This window comes from Dermacentor albipictus, chromosome 1, assembly GCF_038994185.2.
Source record: "Dermacentor albipictus isolate Rhodes 1998 colony chromosome 1, USDA_Dalb.pri_finalv2, whole genome shotgun sequence".
Classification (NCBI taxonomy): Eukaryota; Metazoa; Arthropoda; class Arachnida; order Ixodida; family Ixodidae; genus Dermacentor; species Dermacentor albipictus.
Window position 1 is genome coordinate 380,626,203 of NC_091821.1, and position 23,199 is coordinate 380,649,401.

The 23,199-nt window shown below is 48.7% G+C and overlaps 3 protein-coding genes across 6 annotated transcripts in view; 1 reads left to right on the forward strand and 2 right to left on the reverse strand.

The window, feature by feature from the left end:
* Positions 1-15,355: 15,355 nt before the first annotated feature.
* On the reverse strand, positions 15,356-16,641 carry LOC135900295 (palmitoyltransferase ZDHHC15B-like). Its single transcript, XM_065429751.2, has one exon. The coding sequence runs from the start codon at positions 16,536-16,538 to the stop codon at positions 15,567-15,569; it is 972 nt and encodes a 323-aa protein (XP_065285823.2). The 5' UTR covers positions 16,539-16,641; the 3' UTR covers positions 15,356-15,566.
* Positions 16,633-19,872, forward strand: LOC135900294 (palmitoyltransferase ZDHHC20-B-like). Its single transcript, XM_070531947.1, has 3 exons — positions 16,633-16,651; positions 17,023-17,911; positions 19,039-19,872. Exons 2-3 carry the CDS (start codon positions 17,072-17,074, stop codon positions 19,333-19,335), a joined length of 1,137 nt encoding a protein of 378 aa, XP_070388048.1. The 5' UTR covers positions 16,633-16,651; positions 17,023-17,071; the 3' UTR covers positions 19,336-19,872.
* A 2,321-nt stretch (positions 19,873-22,193) lies between these two features.
* LOC135900296 (carbonyl reductase [NADPH] 1-like) overlaps positions 22,194-23,199 on the reverse strand; it is a 64,373-nt gene continuing 63,367 nt past the window's right edge. For all 4 annotated transcript variants that reach the window (XM_070531950.1, XM_065429753.2, XM_070531949.1 and 1 more), the window contains exon 8: positions 22,194-22,488. In XM_070531950.1, coding sequence (XP_070388051.1) covers positions 22,385-22,488 — 104 coding nt within the window. In that variant the 3' untranslated portion in view covers positions 22,194-22,384. The remainder of the gene's footprint in view (positions 22,489-23,199) is intronic.

Below are 23,199 nucleotides of genomic sequence, written 5' to 3' on the forward strand. Positions count from 1 at the left end.
CTCATGCGTGACTGCTGATTCCTTTATTTTCAAACCAATAAATGCGCTCTGCCGCTATACCGCTGGTATAGCGGTATTGGTAACCTGGTATAGCGGGAGGAGCGGGAGTTAGGCCGCAGTACCATCTGTGCGACCGCAGGCGAGCGCACGAGCTGAGACCCGGCTATGTAGCTACGCGGCCGCAAGCGAGCGCACGACTTGAGCCGCCGCTTTTACAGCTGTTATGACGTCATATGGTAGCTACGCGGCCGCGCGCGGCGCAGCAAGGAAGAGCGTGGTTGTGCGGCTAGTATGCTTCGCATAAAAGGGTCACAATGGGGGATGATAATGGGAGGAACGAGGTGAAGGACACATTACACAACTGGTATCACAGGCGTGAGTCCAGGCCCGTGTCACGCAGGAAACGTGAAAGAGCACGCATTGTCTCTGTCGTCTGCCAACTCTGTGGCCATGCGCCTAGCAAGAGGTCCTCCGACAGTGGTACATTGTGTAAATGTCTCAAGGTATCTGCCATTGTCAGTCTTTCGCGCGCATACTCAGGGCACACCACGAGCACATGTTCTATAGTCTCTACAGCGCCACACACTGAACAGTCCGGGGAGTCTGTCCGTCCAATAATGTGTAAATATTTGCGCATGAAGGCGACGCCTAATCGCAGTCTGTGTATCAGGCAGGTATGAGGGCGAGGAATTCCACGCAGAATAGGAAATTTCATATCGGGATCCAGCCTTTTAAGGCGGACGCGACGAGCGTCTGGCTGGGCCCAGTATCTTCTCGTCGCACTCCTCATTGATTCCGACAGGAGGCATGTGATGTCCGGTCTGGAGAATGGCACTACAGTTCGCAGGCCATTGCTGAGGGCGCGCCTTGCTGCAGCATCGGCCATCTCATTACAGTTGAGGCCACAGTGTCCCGGAATCCATTGGAACACTACGCGGTGGTGTTTTTCGTGAGCGCATGAAAGTAGCTCGGTGATCTGCAGTGCCTGAACCTGATATGCGGTGTGGCGCAGGAAGCATCGCAAAATTTGCAGCGCGGGTTTTGAGTCCGTGAAAATGCACCACTCTTGAGGTCTTTCCCCGCAGACGTGGCGAGTCGCTTCCCGAATAGCCACAAGCTCTGCAGTGGTTGATGTAGAATTATGGTCTAGTATGAAACCTCGAGTCATCTGTTGGGCTGGTATCACCACAGCTGCTGTTGATGCCTTTGGTGACGCAGAGCCGTCTGTGTAAACATGAACATATGTCTGGTATTCTGACCAGATGTACGCGAGAGCAAGTTTTTGTAGTCGACTGACGGGAACCAATGATTTCTTTAGTATGCCGGGGACATGTACGCATACGGAAGGTTGAACCATCACCTGCAGTGGTTTGATGGGGTGATAAGGAAGGGCATAGCCTGATGTTATGTGGGGTAGATGGCAGCGGAGTGCACTTGTAAAACTGCTGTCCGGCCGCTCATGTAGAACTGACGTCAATGGATGGCAATGGTCTCGTGTCAGTAAGCGTAAATACATACGAAGTGGTTCGTGGGACAGGTACATCGATAACTGGCACACGCGGGCTTCCTCAATTGTGCCTTTGTTGGAGGCACGCCGTGGCAACCCGAGGCATATTTTGAGTGCCTGCGCTTGAACGGTCTCTAATGTCCGTAAGCAGGAAATGCTCAAGCTTTAGAGTATCGGAAGGCTGTATCGAATGTAGCCTACGAAAAGAGACTGATAAAGTCTTAGTAATGAGCCTATAGCAATTATTGTATGAAACTCTATGACCCATAGGGCCCATGCAAGTTTAGATAAACGCTAACAACATCCACGTGATTTCTGTTCTGAAGAACGCATAAGTTTTTTTTTCAATATATTGGTCCAAGTTAGATAGGACACCATACATATATATATATATATATATATATTTATATATATAGAAAGAGCGAAAGAAATGGCTTCCCCCTCCCAAAAAATAGTTGGTACGCTAAGGACTTGAACCAAACGTTTAAAATAGAATGTTACACCTTAAACCAACGATAACAATGGTATATTGTTCGCAGTCGTCTTAGCTTAGACTATTTTTTTTGAAGTGCGATTATACATATTGAAGGCAGTCACATATTAATGCACCCTCATTTTGCTTAAAGTTCGCTTAATGTCGCACCTAATTCGACATAAGCGCGGTGGGTATCCATACGTGACTGCCTAGCTGTTATGACCCGTTGTAAGAGTTGTAGGACTATCTTACCGCTGGCATCCAGTTGTCAGAGTTGGAGGTCGTAGGGAGGAACTTGGGGGGAACTAGGCGTACGGGATTTATTTACATATTTACATTAAAACAAGAGATGCATTTCGACAGTCTAGCGTGACTCCCAAACGGAGCCCGTAAGACGAAGCATACAGCACACGAGCACAAAGCTCCAAACACACACAGCACACTGCTCACGAGCATGAGCACTCTCTAGAAGCCGACAACAGCTGCTTATAAACACTCTGTCCTCCGTAGATCCCTAGGGGAGAGAAAAACGCCAGTTCACCGACGATTCGTAGCGTCCAATGTCATCGTAGCCGACACGCCTTTTAGGGGAAGGATTACACACACTTCCACACAGGTTTTACTGACCACGCCGAGCTGAGTGGGTTCTTGGAGACAAGGGGCTTGGCCCGGGCAGGCGCCTCTTCAACCCAGTGTCGACCACGCAGACAATGGCCACCGCGTCCGTCCATGACTTCTAAGCCCAGTGAGACGGCCGTGCAAAATATCTTCCAGGGGCTCCCCTGCTTCAAACAGCGGACACGGCGAATCCACGAACAATGTTTGGTCCGCCGACCACGTTTAGTCATAGGCGCGGAGGGGGTGTTGACGCGGCACATCGTCGTCCCTACGAAACGAGTCACCGCGGCAGGTGGTGAAGGCTTCCATGGGCGCTTCGGGGATGCTCGCCACGCTCGCAGCTGCAGCTGGCTGAGAAAACTTTGCATGCCGGCACCTCTGCAGGCCGTTCCTAACAACGCGCAGACAAGAGGCCTGCGTTCCAAAGGGGCAGCACTTTCTCCAGTCTTATTTAATATGCTAATGAGCTCCACCCCATGTCACGATGATGCGCATACTTAGGTGTATGTTGATGACATAGCGTTTTTCTCATCGCAAATGACATCTAAAATCTTTGTAACATATTACAGACATACCTGTCTGTTATGGAAAGATCGCTTGATGCGATGCATCTCTGTCTCAACGTTAACAAATGCTCGGTGCTCGCATTTCCATTAAAGGATACCATATATATTTCTCTCTCTCTTATCATCAAGATGCCATCCCACAAGCAGAGACTGTCAAGTATCTTGGTGCGATATATGACGGCTCTCTGTTTTGGAAGGCGCACATTGATATATATTGCAGCAAAGGGTGTGCGTGCGGTTGGTTTGCTACGTAGGGTGAGCTACAGTCGATAAGGAAAGCGAAGAAGAACGCTATCATCAACCTACCGCATGTATATTCGCCCGGTATTGGAATTTGGGTGCGCATTGTGCTCTGCACTGTCAAATAATTTACACCCTTAAACGTGAAAAACGTGGAGCTTCGTTCCCTTGTTCTTTTGAAGAGGCAGGCCTTGCGACAATGTTAAGGGCTACGTACATTTGTAGCGAATGAAGTTTTATACCTGGAAGCCATATATGATCCTTTCTCTTGCAACGCGGTTTCGATTATTAGCTGAGCAATCATGTTTAAGGCTATATGAATATCCTATATAAGGCGTTTACAAACAGTTTTTATCTCCCAGCCGGATTTGTTTTTTTGGCTTGTACCAGCCGCGATTCCACATACCACCAATTATTTTTGCAGAAACTCTCCTAGATCAGTTAAACGTCCAAATTCGTGAGGTGACTCCTGTTTGTTGCAACACCAATTCCATTAAAGTTCAGTTCGATTACATGTTCCCTAAAAATGAAAAGGCACTATCTTACCACATGCTAAGCTCTGTATTAAAAGATTACTTTTTGCACTTACCGATCAAGGCAGTTATTGGCACTGACGCTTCCCAAAATGAAGAAAAGTGTGGAATCGGAATATTTTCTCCTATTCTCGATTGGTAATTTTCCCTTCGCCTCCCAGACATCGTATCAATTTTTCGAGAATAATTTTTTAGCTGTAATTCTAGTGATTCGAAAACTAAATACATCAAGACTGCTTCTGATGACTCCCAGGCTTTGTGAGCTTTGAAATCGTCAGTGCCTCCTCGTTTAGCTTTGATTAGATTGTTTTATGCACCAGGACATAAGGGCTTATTTTCTAAACGATATGGCAGATTTGTTGGCGAAAGCGTCCTTAAAAAATTGGCCCAGTAATTGAAGTCCTACCGGCATCAGCTTTCATCATACAGGGGCGAGATTTCCGAAGCAGATGACGCTGCGTGAATTCCATGCCCCTTCTTTAACAAACGCTAGAGATTTTCACCATTTGCCACATTATTGGGATAGTAAACTCTGACAAAGGCGAGCACTTGAAGTCACAATCACTAGACTACGCTGCCGAATTCCATTTATAAATTTTTACCTAGACAGAGCTGGTCTGGCTCCCTCACCGAACTGTCCCTCTTGCGGGGAACATGAAGCAATAGATCATTTTCTCATAGATTGTCAAATATATTCTAAATTGCGAAATAGCTTGACATTAGAAACGCAGTTCCACCTTCTTATATTAGACTTAAATGTTCAAAATTTACTATCTTTGGGGTCTTAGACTCAATTGGTCACAGTGACAGGAAGTTTGGCAATGCTATTCAGGATTTTATTGCAGGATCTGAAAAATTTAGACTATAAAATCAAAACTTAAGGTTTTATTATAAATATTCTACAAAATCCACTATATTAGCTCTATTTTGTTTTCATTTATTCCTACATTCTATTAAGTTCATAAGCTAGAACCTACCTGTTACTCTCGTATACATATACACCAATTTTGTTTACAGTTATTTTATTATTCTTTTTTCTTATTGTTATGTGGAACTACCCGGTTCTTGGCCAATCCCCCGGAGTGTCTATGTGCCGCTAACGTCTGCGCTTTTTGTGTCGCAGAAGTAACTATAACTGACTCGGCAAACGTTCCTGTGCTTCAAGTGAGAGTAGAACAGTACTGCATAAAGACAAGCTAGGATTACGAAGCGGTATTTGCAAACATCGTTTTCGTTGAGTTGAAAATCACCGGCACGGCAGAAAAAAAAATTGAGTGGAACGCGATGGCATTCAAAGATCCCTGACTGCTTCTCGCACTTCCTGGCAACTGCAGCTTATGTAACCGTAATGTATTCCTGAAAACGCTGGTGGAATATGCACAAAGGCGAGCTTTCTGGTTCTTTTTTTTCTTCCCCATGGCGGGCGTCGCCGCTCCTACAGACTAAGACAGACCTCAAACGACAGCTGGAAAACGGGCTTGTGTTCAAGTTTCGGCGTAACAGAATTATGCTTTCTCGTATATTCAAATTACCAAAAATTAATAAAATATGGGGGTTTACTTTACGGGCGAAAAGCACGATCTGATTATGAGACACGCCGTATAGTCGGGAATTCCGGATTAATTTTGACCACCTGCAAGGGTCCTTTAACGTGTACCTAAATCTAAGTACACGGGTGTTCTCGCATTTCGCTCCCATCGAAATGCGGCCGCCTTGGCCGGGATTCGACCTCGCGACCTCTTGCTTAGCAGCGCAACACCAATGCCACCAAGCAACTACGGCGGGTGTACATTCAAGTACCCAACGCTATCATGTCTGTATGTTATGTGTAAGTCGTACTTTTCGAATTTTCTGACGCATTTTACTTTGAGAATTTCAGTTAGTTCAATAACGCCTATGCAGCACGCGGTGGGCCTGCGTGGATCGGGATGCGTGGTTCGGGATCATTTTTCTCATACGGACATCGTCGACGCCGGATTATCTGCGACAGGGGGTCCTTAACGCCATCGCGTTAAAATGTGATCCATGGATTCCGCCTCACAGCAGAGGTAGCATAAAGGAGATACCGCCAGACCGCATCTCTGCAAGTAAAAGTTAAGCGGTGCGATACAGCAACGCAGCCTTGTTAAGGACACTTCGAATCGTCGGGTACACCATTGTCGGTTCCAAGACAAACGCATCACGTCCGCAGACTTCGTTAATGAGAGGCTTTTCTGTCTTGGGTCAAAGAAAACTGCCTCTCTCTATAGCCGCAGTGATATGCGCAGTTGCCGATAGCCCTGGTATATCACCGGACCATTTAAGGAGGCGCGTAATAGAGAATCAGCTCTTTCACTAAGATTAATGTCATGGTGGTCTGGTATCCATACTAAAAGAACTAAAACGGGGCGGAGCTAATGCATAAAATGTGCTCAAAGCTGCGAATCTGAGACAATAACTTCTCTCGTAGAATGAAGGCCTAACTTTCGCAAAGCGAGAACTATTGTTAAAAGTTCGGCCTGAAAAGCTGTTGTATAATCTGGCAGGCGAAGTGAAAAAGTCCAGTCGAGGGACGTGAGTAGATTTCCACGCCTGCCTTCTAATGACACGAGGAAGCATCAATCGCTAACGTGGTCGCTACTACGTTTATTGCGAAATGGGTCTTACAAAATGGCATTCAGATATGTTGGGGGCAGCAATTTAGTGTTATTGGAAAAAAATGTCTGGAAATTAAATTTTGAGTGACGACGTGGAACTATCGAATGGAATGAGCTCCTGAATACAGAAATTTCAATGTGCTAATTGTGCCTGCAAAATTAAACGCAACCTGCGCGGTGTGCAACCGTGGCCACGTGTTCTCAAACAATGAATTTGGTTCGCTAATAAATGCATTTAAGTAGGTTTGAACCGTAAGCATGCGGAATCTCGTGTGAAGAGAAGGTAGGTGCGCTTCCTGGTATAACACATCATTAGCAACAAATTTAGGGAAGCCTAAACATAGTCGAGGACGTTCCCTCTCTAAAAGAACAAGTGGTTTTATACTATATTTTGCACTTCCGGGAAACAAAACACAGCCAAATTCCACAATCGGTCCATGGATACGGTAAATCATGATTAGCATTTCACTTTGCACAAAAGAACGCTGGTTACTGATTCTATGTAGTATACCTACGGTTCGAGTCCCTTTAGTAGCAATGTGATCTATGTGAAAACACCAGTCAAGTTTCCCGTCATGCGTGATCCCCAGGTACTTAAGCCACTCTACCTGGCGAACGGTTCTCTGATTATATACTACTGATAACTGTATCGGCCCGGAAAGCGGGAAGACAAGGACGACACTTTTGTTTGTTTAGTGACAGATGAAGATTGCGAAGCCATGTCTCTAAAATAAAAATGTATGCTTGCACAGGAAATCGATGTCACGGGCTTCCCGTCCCAACGTGGGTGCGGCCCGCGACCCCTGCCGCCCACTAAACCAAGAGTGGGTGGGGAGGGGTTCCTCAGGACACATTAAAGTTATTTCCTCCTCTCGCTGCCGTGAAAAGTGTGACGCCGTCTGCATACACATACAGATGCACACCCTAGCGCAGTGGAACTGAACTCACTAACAGGTTAAACAGTATATATTCAGGAGACAGAACAACCCCCTGGGGCACCCCTCTATCTCCACCTCACCGGGGCATCGGTTATCTTCTTTGCCGGTGGATCATGGAGCACATCTACAGTGAGCCCAATCCTTAGATGGTTCCCTCTCTCACTCTCACCACATTAGTCCCAGCCTTGAACAACTATTTTCAAACAATTGATGCAGAGAGAGGACTTTGGGTGGTGCGCTGAAGCTTTGCGGGGTATACATTGAAAAACAGGAGAGCGAGAGAGAGAGGGGAGAGAGAGAGAGAAAGACTAAATTTGTGTTCAGCAGTAAGCTGCTAAATTTAGCAAGAGTACAGATAGTAACTGAACTTGCCTTAATTGACTATTCTATTGACTATAGTACATAGAAGTCGGCGATTTGTAAACGGCTTCAGTAGAGAGGGAGAAATAATAAAGCGGGAATGCCGCTGCTTCTATATGCCACCAATAAAAAGCCTGCCATGTCACCGTCGTGACTCTCGACTATTTTCTACTTGCTGCTTATGAGCAGCAGTTCATGCATGCTATACGGACCTTACACCGCGCCATCGCTTCTCCTTATTGTTTCAAGCAGGAGAGCTAGGGGGCAAACAACTTCCCTACATTTCACACGCAACGCACTTGAGGAGGCGATGGTTTTTATAGGACTGTACTATAGGCACTATAAATAAACTATCCATTCGGAATCTGTGTTCACACATAGATGAGCGTCCTATAAAGAGGACGCAACTGCGCCGAGAACACACATCTTTTGTTACCGCTGTGGCCTTTCGACGCGAACTTAACTCAGGAATAACTATTGTCAATATGTCCTCACGCAACAGCGCCTGGTGTGTCTTGTCGGGCAGTTTGTGTGCGGCAATTTATTGTTCGGGAGGACTGACTGTTTGGCTGGTTGGTCTAGCGTTATACTTACAGTAGATTAGCGCATGTTGATACACGGACAGAAAGGAACGAATTGGACAAAGACGAGCGCTACTAGCAACTGTGTATTCTCATGCCACCCACCGATACATGTACGTAAAACGCCAGAATTCATCAAATGCACCCGACATTTTTTGTCAACACTGTGCTCATGTGTCTAACCTGTGTTCTCCCCTTGTTTTTTGCGCTATTAGTATATGCACGACAATGTTTCTCCGTTAAATGAAGCAAATTTTATTGAAATAAGTTCATCGGTAGTGTTATTCAATAAAGAAAGAGAGTTTGATTAAATAACTATGAAGATGGGGATCAGCCCTACTATACATGCAGGGCTTGCTACTTCAAATGCAAGTCACTGAGATTATGTTAAAACAGCGAAAAAAGTTAATTGAAGAAAACAAAGGACCAGTCAGATATATATACAGATATAAAAATGTTAACGGGCACTGGCTGCTGTGATTACAGAATTATTTCGTCTGTATTTGAATAGGGTAAATCGTAGTTGGGCCGTAGTTAAGTCATCCTATAAAGGCAGCTTCTTCATTACCGCATAAGCATAACAGTGATGCACACTTTTCAGGATGTGGACTGGGTACAAGCGGAGTTAGACTGGGTTAGACTGTGGACTGGGTAGCGGTGTTGCAGCAGGCGGGGTTAGACTGGCATATATAGCCGGAAATTATTCCGCCTGAGCCTCCTGTGAGTATCACTATGTGTGTCATCAGATGTCGAAGAGCCCCGTGTCTCGCATGAAGGCAGTCAGCAGCCGTTGCACTCTCTTCCTGATTGCCGCCGGCCCTCTGGGGAAAACGACGTCTTCCAAGGTCCTTTGCGAAAGATCATCCTTTTCCAGGCTGTCAACCATCGCTTTTCTTTCTGTGTCAAACTGCAGGCATATCCCAGTGAAATGTTTGGTGTCGCCGATATCACCGCGGAAGGCACAGAGCGGGGAAGCGCATCGTCTAGTCTCGAATAAGCAGGCCGAGGTGTACGCGGAGTCGGTTCTGATGCGGTGCAACAGCGTTGCTTCTTCGCGAGTAAGTCCATGGGTCACGCAGGCTAGATGTGGAGTCTGGTGGATCACCCTAAAGTGATTGCGAATTGCATATTTAGGGTTCTAAAAAATCTTTGGCGCTCTTACCTTTCGGACACATAGCTATGCATAGCTTGCATCGACGTAACGGCTTGAAATTGTGGGATAGCAAACCGTCGTTACGATGTACCATGGAATGCCGACTGACTGCTGCAGAAGGTATACTAATGACGCCAGTTGACGTCGTACGGGCATTTTTATTGCGATTGCAATTATATGGACAGTGCAGGCGCATTTCTGCCCTCGCCGTTGCCGTGGTGTTCCGTATAAACTCTAAGGGCGATAACACCGTCGCCGCGCGTCGTATGCTGTATGTGCGAGTGAGAGCACGTGAGGGAAGTCGGCGACTGCGGTTCAATCTGGCGCGCGCGAAGGAAAAAAATGGCTGTGGCTTAGGATACTAGCCTTTATTTTAGTTGTTGAACCACTGTTTAGCCTGGTGAACTGCTGTTGCTTGGCTATATTTGGTTCGGCTAGACGAAGAAACAACTTATGCGTTACTCTGCTTCGCCTTCAAGAGTGGAACGCGACAGCGTTCCCGTCGACCCGCCATTACAATGGGCTACGGCGCAGCGACTACGCCCCCCGCATTGGACGCGGTGAGCGTCGAGCAACGCAGCGTTCGGCGCGGCAACGAAATGTGCGCCTGAGCAAGCGACGCACGCTCGTTTCTAAGGCAATACCGCATTCACTAGAGGCGCTTTTGTACCGCTTTGAAGCATCGTACTCGTGGCTCAGTGGTAGCGTCCCCGTCTCACACTCCGGAGACCCTGGTTCGATTCCCACCCAGCCCATCTTGCAAGAGTTGAGCCAAAGCCACTTCTCCTCTGTCGTGACGTCACGGTGTCACGTGGTATTGAAGGCGACACCGCCGCGCCTGAGGAGCTGGGTTGAGCTCTCGTAATATGCTTCGCATAAAAAGCGGAGAGCAAATGCGCCGTCTTCAGTCGCGCGAAATGTAGTAGAGGGAAGGAGGGCGGCGTTATGCTCCGCCAGCAGCTGCACATTTAGCGACATTTAGCGCAAGGGTGGCTGACGATCGCGGCTCAATTTCGCGCAATATATGACGGAAGAGGGGAGGCAGCGCGGGAGGGAATTTAGGAGGGAGGGGGGCCGGCTTCAACTCCGCCAACAAGTGCGTACTTTGTACGGTCGCGCGCACCGCATCTTCGTTTCGTTTTGTTTTATGCGAAGCATATTACGAGAGCTCAACCCAGCTCCTCAGGCGCGGCGGTGTCGCCTTCAATGACCTTTGACCCCATGCCATACCACGTGACACCGTGACGTCATGACTGAGGAGAAACGGGGCTCCAACTCGCGCCGTCGCTCGCGGCGTCGCTCAACTCTCGCAAGATGGGCTGGGTGGGAATCGAACCGGGGTCTCCGGAGTGTGAGACGGAGACGCTACCACTGAGCCACGAGTACGATGCTTCAAAGCGGTACAAAAGCGCCTCTAGTGAATGCGATGTTGCCTTAGAAACGAGCTGTTTCTAAGGCTCAGGCGTGCGTCGCTTGCTCAGGCGCACATTTCGTTGCCGCGCCGAACGCTGTGTTGCTCGACGCTCACCGCGTCCAATGCGGGGCGCGTAGTCGCTGGCGGGTCGACGGGAACGCTGTCGCGTTCCACTCTTGAAGGCGAAGCAGAGTAACGCATGAGTTGTTTCTTCGTCTAGCCGAACCAAATATAGCCAAGCAACAGCAGTTCACCAGGCTAAACAGTGGTTCAACAACTAAAATAAAGGCTAGTAGGGCTTAACCTTAGCTAAGCCACAGCCATTTTTTTATTTCCTTAAAGACCCATTTCGGGGAATTACATAAGGGGTGTGGGGTAACATATAAAGGATGATCACAAATCTTGCATATGAGACGTCACGGTAGATAGATAGATAGATAGATAGATAGATAGATAGATAGATAGATAGATAGATAGATAGATAGATAGATAGATAGATAGATAGATAGATAGATAGATAGATAGATAGATAGATAGATAGATAGATAGATAGATAGATAGATAGATAGATAGATAGATAGATAGATAGATAGATAGATAGATAGATAAACTTTATAAAAGGAATAATCAGAAAGCCGCTAATGGTCGGGGCCCTTAGTCCAGGGCTCCGCTGGCTCTTGCCATCTTCTCAGCTCTCTTTATCAGCTTGTACTTGCGAATGTCGAGGGGCAGGTGATGGTGGCAACGTCGTGAGGAAGGCCGTTCCAGTCGATAGCTGTTCGGGGAAAAAATGAGCCTGCAAACGTACGCAGCTGTTCTGGTTAGTAGCCGGGCAGCATGAAAGGGATGTCAAGTGCAGTGGGATATGCGTGACGGTGGGATTATGTTTGGGGGATGATTTAACGAACGGTGAAATACCTTGACCTGATGAGCGATTTGTATGCTATAGTAGCTTAACGTGCAGTGGTGCATGTCATAGGTGACGTTTAAGAAATCATAGAGATCTGTTTGCCGATGATATGACGTTAGTGATGTGATTGCACCAGGAAAGATCGCTGCTAACGGTTACGCCAAGGTATCTATAAGATTGTACAAGTTAAACAACGGAGAACATTATAACGTAGTTAAATACGAGGGGTTGTCGGTGACGGTGAAAGGAGACAAGTTTACATTTATTAACATTAAGTTTCATGAGCCATTGTTCACACCGCTCCTGAACGCGATTAAGATCATTTTTAAGAGCTGCTTGCTGGGATTTGTTAATCGCAGTACGATAAATGGCGCAATAGTCGGCAAACATGCGAACGTTACATGTTAGATGCTCTGGTAAGTCATTAATATAGATAAGAAACAACAGTGGTCCAAGGACAGATCCTTGAAGGACGCCTGAAGTTACAGCAAAAGTGGTAGAAGTTTGGTTGTTAACGGAAACAAACTGCAAACGATTAGTTAGAAACTCCTTGATCCATGCGAGGACGTTAGGGTGGAAATTTAGCCTCTCCAGCTTTAGTATTAGACGCGCGTGAAGTAATGTGTGAAATGCTTTTGCAAAATCCAAGAAAATGGCATCAGTTTGGATATTACGACCAAGATTAGCAGGTAGATAATGGGCGAAAAGTGTGAGCTGGGTTTCGCAGACAGAAGCCTCTGCGGAAGCCGTGTTGTGAAGGGTTTTTACCCTTCACACACGGCTTGCGCAGGGGCTTCTTGTTAGCTTCCCAGAAGTTCATGATTTCGAAGTGAATGACATGCTCCATGATTTTACATGGTACGCTGGTTAGAGAAATGCGGCGATAGTTAAGGGCAGATTTTTTGTCGCCTGATTTGTACGCTGGAACAACCTTCTCCTCTTTCCAATGGTTTAGCACGATACCTGTAGAAATTGACTACGTGAACAATGACAAATATTCAACAGTGACGTGTTTAGTGTTCCATAACAGTTTGGCATCGATCTTGTCAACGCCAGCTGATGACGAGAACTTCATATTTTCGATTAGAGCCAGAATACCAGAACTGCAGAACGTTATAGTGGGCTAGGGTGGAAGTGCAGTGGTTGGAGGGGCAGGTGATGTGACGCCAGGTTCATTTGTGAATACGGATGAAAAAGCAGCATTAAAATATTCAACACACTCAGCGTCACTGACCCACTGTGTTTGTAAGGGTAATAGCATAAGTGCTCCTAGGGTTTACTATTTTCCAGAACTTATTTGTGTGAACTTTGTGTCACTGTTGAGGATCTTGGGTAGTTCGGTATTAAAGGACTGTTTAGCGCTACGAAAGGGATCTGCAGACGGCTCATACATTTGTGCGCGCTGTGTTCTCGCCGCTCTTGCATTGAAGCGTTAGACCGTACGGAGGTCACTTCGCTGGCTGCGATAAAACCACTATCCTTACTTTATATAGCTGTCTATCGCAATCGATGCTTCGTCTTTCTGGCGAAACTGCGACTTTTTTCAATTCAAGATGGTTGTCTGCGTAGTTGTAGGGTGGTCCAATCGCAGTGAAAGATACCAGGTGTCTATTTTAACCGCACCAAAATTTTATTGTGATAGCATTATATGGACGCACCAGGCGCCTTTCAGCTGTCGACCTAGCCGTGACGCTCCGTATAAAGTGCAAGGGCGATAGCATCGTCGCCGCGCGCTCTATGTGCGAGTGAAAGCGTGCGAGGACGTGAGCCGACGATGGCGGTTCAATCTCGCGCGCGAAAGGGAGGGAAGTGGGGAGGAAGGGCACCGAGCGAGCAAGACATCAGGAGGAAGGGGGAGGCATTCTATTCCGGCGGCTGCTGCGTATGGCGCAGCAGCCGCCGGAGTAGAATGCCTCCCCACCGACACCGACACCGTACTTGTTATAACAATTTAGTAAGCGAATATTGACGAGTTTATACGGCCGATAAACCTACTATATATGCTTACTTGGTATAGCTGTCTGCTAATTTCCCATCGCAATCAATGCTTCGCCCTCAACACACACACACACACACACACACACACACACACACACACACACACACACACACACACACACACACACACACACACACACACACACACAACACACACACACACACACACACACACACACACGCACACACACACACACACACACAAACACACACACACTTTCTTTTTTACTCTGTTCTCTATGCTATTCTTTAACAGGGAAATTTTTTGTAGAAGTATCAATGTTGACGAGCGTGTCTCAGTTGACAGCACGTCCCTTACGGTTCGAACTATAAGCCACTTCTTTCGGCAAGGGCGCAACTGCTTGCTTGTTATTTGACGGGCGGGATTGTCACGCTTTAATATGAAACCCAGAAGACCATTGTTCAGGGTTCTGACCAAAAGTCAGATGCTATGCATCTGCGGGTCTCCCGAGTGGGAAAACTTTTCAATATTCATAGTTACCACTGGTCTATTTATGTCCGCTGCAGGACGAAAGCCTCCCTGCGCGATCTCAAATTACCGATGTCTTGCGACATCATGGCACCAACTTCTGCCCCCATTTTTTTTTTTCAAATTTGATCGCTGTTCACTCCCGCCCTCGACTGCACCTCGCTTTTGTTGGCACTCTCAATAAACTTTAGGCAAGGGACTGGCGCCGCTTGCAAACGAACACATACCCACGCTTGTCTCGTCTACACGCAATCTCCCCGGTCAGATATACGTCCCAGACATGTCCCTGGTGTAGCAACCACACAGCGACACTCGCGCACATTACACACGAATGCACCGACCGTCCGGGCGACGCAATTTCGCCACGAGTCAAAGCACACAACACTCACTACGTGGTCGTGGGAGGCGAGACTCTCCGAACTGGACCTGGGAAGCCAACTGGCGACCCTCGACCAGGCCCGGCGAGCCGCGATCGCCAGTGGAGCCCTGTCAGAGGGAACCACCCAGGAATAAACCGCGCAACGACTTCTGTAATAATAAAGTTCCTCCTCCTGCTCCTCCTCCTCTGTTGGCACCAATCCTGTAAATCTATGTAATAGACTATCGGTTATCTGTCCCACGCATTACATGGCTTGCCCAACCCCATTTCTTCCTCTTAAACAAGAACATCGGCGACACCCATTTGTTCTACCGTTGCCTTGTGTCTGTTAAAGTAACGACTATAATATTTCACTTCATCGCTCATTGCATGGTCCTCGACTCCCAGTATTAGCAAATTGAATATACCTTATTTGCATGCACATATGTTTTATAGCAAACGTTGTAAACTTCTGTATATGATAGAGCTGCGTTCTATTTACCTATCTTTGCAGCGACCCGAGTCTGTCCTCGTTCTTCAGCGCTTTAACAAAATAGTGGAGATTAAATGAACAGAAAGAAAGAAAGAACCACGTTTACTCCTCGCTTTAGGCCGGCGGAGGTCTCCCGTGGAAGGCGGCCTTGACAGTTCGCAAATATTACTCCACGCCATACGCGCATGCCAACTTGCATCACGAACCATGTGTCCCAACCGGGTCGCTTCACGTTCCCATTGGTCACAAATACGCAGCCAGACGTACTCCCGCAAACGAGCGCGCCCGTTGCAGGCTCACACCGCCCACGCGTTTTTGGCGACGTCCGAGCGCAGGGGAAAGACTGCCCCGTCTCCGAGGCTGGTGTAGACGGGCACCAGCCAGAGCAGCTTGCGCGGTCCCATCACCTGCGCGATGTTCCTGCACACGCCGACGTCGTAGCGTCGAAACCCCTGCCGCGAGATCATCTCCAGCGTGGTGCAGTTGAAGCACAGGAGGAACAGGTGGTAGAGCAGCAGACCGACGAAGGCCAGGCCGAAGAATAGCGACAGGAGGAAGAGGAAGGTGATGTTGAGCTCGGGCCAGAAGCCCAGAACGAGGCGCGGCGTGATGCCGAAGTGGGGAAACGTGGTCCAGGACACGAAGGCACAGTGCACGAACGAGTAGAAGAGGAAGAGGATGAAGTACTTGTAGTTGGCGAACGAGACGCACGTGTTGAACCAGGGACAGTGGTGGTCCATCTTGAGCACGCACGTGCCGCACATCTGGCAGTGGTGGCACCGGTCGGGCTTGATCACGTGACAACGGTAGCAGTAGCGCCGGCGCCGGTCGTCGCTGTCCATGCGCTGCATCACGTAGAAGCAGACGGGCACCGGCTTGAGCGGCGTGCGCAGCAGCCGCTCGAAAGGCCACAGCGCGCCAAACAGCGTGACGTGGAAGCCGAGCAGGCGCGACAGCCTGTAGGCCAGGCCGCTGTCCACCAGCAGGTGGCGGCACATCACCAGCACGTACGTGTGGTACTCCCAGCCGAGCACGGTGAACTCGACAACGATGGGCATCAGCCGCAACAGGGCGAAGACGCCCCGGAACCGCTTGTGGCAGCCGACTATCGGGCACAGCAAGGCCCGCAGGAGCCGGACCAGAGCGGCGATGCAATGGCCCGTGGCAGTGACGCAGGGGTTCCGACGAGAGGCGTTGCGAGGTTTGCGCGGGAAGGCTGGCGGGAGATCGCCGGTCTCTCCGCTGCCGTCGGAACCCAGCAGCGCCATGGCGAGTAAACCTTCTTGAAGTAAACGGAGGAGCCGATGACGAACGTACGCGCCGCGCCGGTGGTGTACTGGAAACGTTTGCTTCCTCTTCTTTCTCTTAGATGCCGATGCAGGTGCGCATATATATTCTAGTTAATTTTGAGCAATATTAAGGCGCGTTTCCTGAAAAAAAAAAAGAAAAGACTGTGTGTTCTACCTTGATTTTTCTTGCAGATGGAAAAAAGGTGTTGAGGTTTACAAAATAAATAACTGCAACTAAGTCATGAAAAGTGCGAGGAGGTGTGTAGTCAGACAGGGTTGAAGACAAAGAAGAGATATAGGAGAAATGCTGCCATTTGTAGGCACATTCGTGCCATGTGTAAAAGGCAACAACATCAGTGTTCAACGCTCTTTGAAATAATTTTGTGGCTGTGTGTATTTTGTTTTCCTTTAACAGTGCATGACGTCTCGTATCTCAGGTTCCATGGTCTATCCCTTTTCGCAGATGTGTGCCGTGTTGTGCTAACTGTGCGATCGAGGTCTGCGCGACGTATATGTCTCGCTGTGCCACCGATTATTCATCCATTGTGGGTATAAGTGTCACGAGCTGCAACAACCACGACGTCCAACTTGGGACGTCGGTACCAACAATTGATGCCCGTGGTTACGCGCAACGTTTTGAGGCCAGCGGAGGAAGAAGAAAAAGGAGACAGCGCGCGGCGGTTGCATCATCGGGAGCGCCCCGTCTCACGAGAAGGAGCGACACGCGCAGTGCTCGCAAAGGGCCCACACATATGTGCGGCATCACAGAGTGCATCGACTGGCTTCCCGTGGTGGGCGGCTGGCTGGTGAAGGCGTGGTGCTACTACGCCTACGTGATCGTGTTCTGCGGCTCCGTGGTGAACGACGACGCGGTGCGGTTGGCCTTCATCGTGGGCTTCCACGTGCTGCTGGCGCTGCTGCTGTGGTCCGAGCTGGCCACCATCGTCACCCCCGCGCCGTCCGTGCCTGCCTACTTCACCCTGAGCGAGCTGGACCTGCAGCTGCTGCAGGAGGCGCGCACTGAGGAGCAGCGCAATGGTTTCCTCGAGATCCTGGGCCGCCAGCGCGGCGTCCTCACCCGGGGTCTGGACGGCGCCGTGCGCTACTGCGAGGTGTGCCGACGCATCAAGCCCGACCGGGCGCACCACTGCTCCGTGTGCCGGCGCTGCGTGCTCAAGATGGACCACCACTGCCCGTGGTTCAACAACTGCGTCTGCTTCAGCACCTACAAGGCGTTCCTGCTGACCAACCTGTACGTCATCCTGTTGAGCACGTACGCGCTGTTCACGGCCGCAAGCCACTTCCACGAGGTGCCCTGGAACCACTGGCGCGTCACTGGGCCCGCCGTACAGGTCAGTTCGCCGTGGCTGTGTGTGTTTACACACGTCGGAGAAGGAAAAAGCGAGCGATTGTTTAAAGGTTTGCAAGCAAATCTTTGCGAAACTCTATCAGAAGGGAAACGTAGATACCTTGATATGCATTATAGTGCAATGGAGACGTGACGCGACAAGCGCTACCACAGGAACACAACACCTTTCTTCCCCGTGTAGGATATTTTCGTTGCGCTAACATGAGTAAAGTTAACTCTAAGCAACACGCCCAGCAACAAGCGTTATTTCAATCATACACGCCTATGGAAACATCCCAAAAATACATGTATGCGAAAGTATAACCTCCTCAGGAAGAACCCTCCGCAGACGAATGCTGTCCTGTCTGCACGAAGACACGGCACCATCATAATGTCTCAGCTTGTCTTGGGGGCATAAATGAAGCCGTCTTCAAATGAGATAGCGGTTTTCCGTCAGTCCACGTCGATATATCGTGGTAGTCAGTCGGAGCTCATATGTTTCATTTGGACACTTGTGCACTATAGCCACTAGAGGGCCGGCACAGGTAAAAACATTCGCATGCAGCATCATGGATGCTTTTCTATAGAGACTGCCGAATTCCGTCATATTATCGAATTCGTCGTCTTGTCAGCTCTGATTGGCTTACGCGGCTGCTATGGCCTCTGCGAATAGCTCAAAGCGCAGGATTTGACCATGTCCAATAGAACCCATTGGACAGGCGCAGCACAGAATGAGCTACTGCGGTCGCTAATTTCCTGCGGTTTCTAAAGCACAGCAAGAAGACACCGACGTAGCGACACACCCATGTGTGTCCCACTCGTGTATATACTTTTACTCGCTTTGTCTGTGCATTTTATTGCTCTTGAGCATTTAGACTGCGCATGTCCTACGAACAAGGCCAGAACTCAGCGTTCTCGTAATCGCTAACTGCAGCCGCGAAAGAAATCGCATTCCGTTAAGCGCAATGCGATGTGCGTGTGCGTGCGTGTGCGTGCGTGTGTGCGCGCGCGCGCGCGCGCGCGCGTGTGTGTGTGTGTGTGTGTGTTTGAGAGAGAGAGAGAAAGGGGGGGGGGAGAAAGAGAGACCAGTCGGCAAACCCGTTTGCAGTTGGTTCTTCATTTTATGTGCAGGTCGCCACCATGTCTGTCGTGGCGGTAGCCTTCTCAGTGTCCGTCGGCTCCTTCTTCCACTTCCACGTCACGCTGGTGGCGCGCAACCGGACCACGCTGGAGTCGCTGCGCAGCCCGCGGTTCGTGGACAAAGGCGACACGTTCGACATCGGCTGCAGCAACAACTTCGTCGAGGTGTTCGGCCGCAGCTGGCTCCTGTGGCTGTTCCCCGTATTCACGAGCCTGGGCGACGGCTCGCGCTTCCCCACCAAGCTGCGCCCGCACAACCGCGAGTACTTCCGGCCCGGCGCCGTTTAAAGTGCGGCCTCCTCTGTGCCCCGTGCACGCTGACACGAAAAGTGCCTCTGTGAAGCCAAAGCCCTGCCTGCGAAACCTACCGCCGGCGTGTCGTGGGTGCAGTCGGGAGGATTCGTTGCCGCGTGCTTTCTTGACTGTGCGCACGTCAACTTCGCTGGAACTGAGCAACCTCTATAACGTCACATCAAACTCCTCTAAATATCGTACCGTGAATTGCTTATGTCGTGCCCGTTGTATGAATAATAAACCAAGATAAGCATGCTATAATCGTTCTGCAATGACATAAAAATATATTGTATGCCCTCTTTAATATGTCCCCGAGTAATAAATACTTTACTGAAAATACTTTACTGAACTTTCCAAGAACACAAACATTTTCGGGACTTTCGTTTTCTTAGGTGCCTCGAACGTATTAATGCCGGTCTGTGCATTTAACAAGCCAAACCTGAAGCAAGAATACAAAAGAAAAAGGTGTACACGGTATTCAGTAATGAAGCTTATGGAGACGTGTCATCTGGCAGCTTGTTCAGACGTTGTCTGAGCTGTAGCACGTGCAGGATCGTATATAAACGCGTCAAATTCAAACTCTTGCGTCCCTGGAGCTCGTGATTTGTGTTTGGAATCGTCGTGGGTGGAGCAAAACACACAACGCACCATGTGATGTGTAAGCAGCACTCTTTGCGATAGCACAGCTGTCCTCTGGCGACAGCATGTGGGACAATAAATACAGCCGTGCCCGCCCACGGAATTGACCACGGAATTGACCAAGGAATTACAGGTCCTTCATGTAATCGTGAATGCAATGTCGCAATCTGTGATTTATTATCTTTGTCAGCCTATATGTCCACGCCAGTATGACGGCCACTCATAGCAACATCCAGTCATCCTAACCCTATGTCAGCCGACTCCATCCTGTTTATACGCCAGCAAATATCATAATTCAGCACACCGCTGCTGCGCTAGGCAAAGGTTCCCCTTCATTGGCAGCCACTTCGATACACTAATATACTAGCCATCAATTACTATTTGCGCTACCCAGTGGCATCAATATAGGTCAGCGGCACCCGGGGGTGGCGGCCCGCCGCGACACCCAATTTTGTCATCATGGCTCGCTTCAGTGTGGAGTTTGTTCTGTGGCTAGCGACTCATTATTATTATTATTTCTTTTTGAAATGTCCAACCTAATGAGTGCACCACACAGCTTCCGATTCAGCGCGACATCACATCGAAAGCGCATATGTGCATGCGTATCTTGTATTAACAGGCAAAAAAAAAATAAACAGGAGGGTGCACTTCTGCTTACCTAAAAAGGAAAAGAACACTTCTAAAAGAATTAAACAATGGAAAAATGTTTTGTTTTTTTTCGGATGAATGTCCAGATTAACATTATAAGCGCTCATTCACACCGGTGACTTGGCCAAGCCATCCGACCAAGTTGGTCGCAAAAAGCCACCGGTCGCAAATGGTCACTTTTCTTGGAATGCTATTGTTTTATACCAGTCGCACATTGCTCGATTTTCCAGTCGCGCGACCGCAGTCGCAAAGCACCTGAACCAATCAGGCGCGCAGCAACGGGGCGTCTATACGCTGACGCTTATTTCACGTGGCGATAGCATTGCGAGCAGGCGTGAAAGTCACCAATCGCGAGATATTTGGGTGTTGCGACGGGCCGGTCGCACATGCCGGTGTGAACGTCGGTGACCTTGTGGGGATGCGCGACTCTCACGCGTCCCCTGCTATGTTGTTTTCCCGCATAGCTCCCGTCTCCTGTAATCCGGCTTCGCCGCGTGGCCTGGTGCCCGCGGCAGTCGGTGTGGTTGAAGCGCATTGCGAGAGATGGCGCGAGTGTTGCTCTGCTAACGCCAACTAACAGCGGGGTTACTTGACGCGGAAAGGAGAAGGCTCTTGCTCTTTGGCTCGGGATCGGAAAGCGGCGCGGACGTTCCGCGCGTGCGCCGATCCATGCTTCTGCAAGACCGCCTCGCCAGGCGTCGTTCGAACGCGCCTCCGTTCGCGTGACCGCACGCGCGAAAGACCAGGCGTTGGTGTCCAGCATGGGGCGAACATATTCGCCCGTGATCCAGTCGCGGTGAGTCGGTCTTCCGTGGTTTGTCGCGCGCCCGTCGGCATGTATTGTGGATAGCAACTCGGCTAGCAGGCATTATAGTCTATGAAAGGTGCAATAAATGTCCTTGTCATTGTTTGCACTACTGTGTTGTCGTTCCTTTGTCCCAAGAGCACGGGCGAGGATCCCACAACCTATGAGTCGCTTTTTTGGTAGCCACTCGCAATCGGTCGTGCGACCATGCCTCAAGCAACCGGTATGAATGAGCCCCAAAATATACGTGCACATAAAGCACAAGAAACGCAAGCTTCGAGTATGTAGAATGACCTGTAGCGACATGTGCATGCATGTGTATGCGCAGTGTATGCATAGCCACGTGCGGTGCACATTGCATACGTAGGAGCGTATAGGTACATTAATAGCTTATTCGCATTTTTTAAAAGTGAAGCTAAATGAACCACATTGGAAGGACGAAACTTAAAGCGAGAGGAAAATGAAGACGAGCCAGATAAAGTAGGCGACTAGGCGAAGAAGAAATACAGTGACAGTGTGGTATTTTAAAGGAGCTTTCGTAAGAAAATTAAAGCACAAGTTTATGCCAATCTCGCACTGCGATGTAAAATTATGTCTCCATATCGAGAAAGATAACAAGTAGTCTATTTTGAAGCTCTTTAAGGTAGTGGCAAAGAGATAGTTAAATTGCTCATTTTTGCGCTGCTCTGTAGTTCGTTAAACCAAACCTAAAGCCGACATCAGAAATTGATGTGTTATTCAGCAGCTATCTGCCATCAGCGATGAATTCAGATCAAATTTTATTTTCACAAAAACAAAATACAAAAAGAAAACAGGTAACTTTTTTCCCCCTTGGCAATAACAGTAATCGGTGAGCATGCTTTTCTTTTTCTTCAGGGGCCAGAAAGTCCCGGATTATACGACAACAAGATCAGAGGTAGTTCAGTGCCTTCAGGGCTTTTTTCTTTTCTTCTACTTGTCCCACGGTGTAATCGTGCGGTCATGCCAGACAAACTCTCCTTTGGGTGACTGGATGTTTGGAGGCAGGAGAGCTAAGTAGGTTGCAGCATCGGCACCTGTATTGATAAGTGAAAAGAAATCAAATATCAGCTACTATACAGCTAAATGCGAAACCAACGAAACTCTCGCTTACAACCGTGAAATTTACAAAAGAAAAAAGTCCTCACGCTACGCTTGAATGACTTGCATCGGCAAGACCGATTTTTTTTTTTTAATAATTGCACATAGTTAGGAAAGTAGGTTGGGCACATTGCGATCGCGCCCGGACGTCATTGCATTTGCGCCCCGACTTCGTTAACGAAGAATTCAGTTGCACCGGTTCGTGGCGGTCGCTTCTTTGCACTTTCCTTTATCAGCTCTCCGCTGGAGCATTCTTGCTTTCGAACGCGTAAACGCACAGACGGCTCGGTAAAAACGCGGCCTGCCGAGAAATGCCAGAAGAAAAAAAAGCACGTAAAAGCGAAAGAAATACGGTATAGCGGAAAATTTCGACGGACTCAAGGAAGTTTCCTGCCATTTCCTGGCGTGGAACGGCGGCAGAGCAGACGATGCAGCGCAGGCATTCTGCTTGCAGCTATATACACCGCTATAAAAGCATATATATCCTTCAACTTTTTCTTTTCTCTTTTATTCGTTCGGCTTGCCACGCTGCATAATGTAACACTGAAACTATACAAGAGCACGGAGGCCAGTTTTAGGCAGATACTGCAATAGCAACTCGTGAAATGTATTGCCTATGAGCCATCGCTCATATTCGTTGCGTTGGT

Coding starts and splice junctions, on each gene's coding strand:
- LOC135900295 (XM_065429751.2), bottom strand. CDS start 16,538: ATGGCGCTGCTGGGTTCCGACGGCAGCGGAGAGACCGGCGATCTCCCG.
- LOC135900294 (XM_070531947.1), top strand. CDS start 17,072: ATGTCTCGCTGTGCCACCGATTATTCATCCATTGTGGGTATAAGTGTC. Junction 17,912..19,038: donor TCACTGGGCCCGCCGTACAG/GTCAGTTCGCCG, acceptor TTTTATGTGCAG/GTCGCCACCATGTCTGTCGT.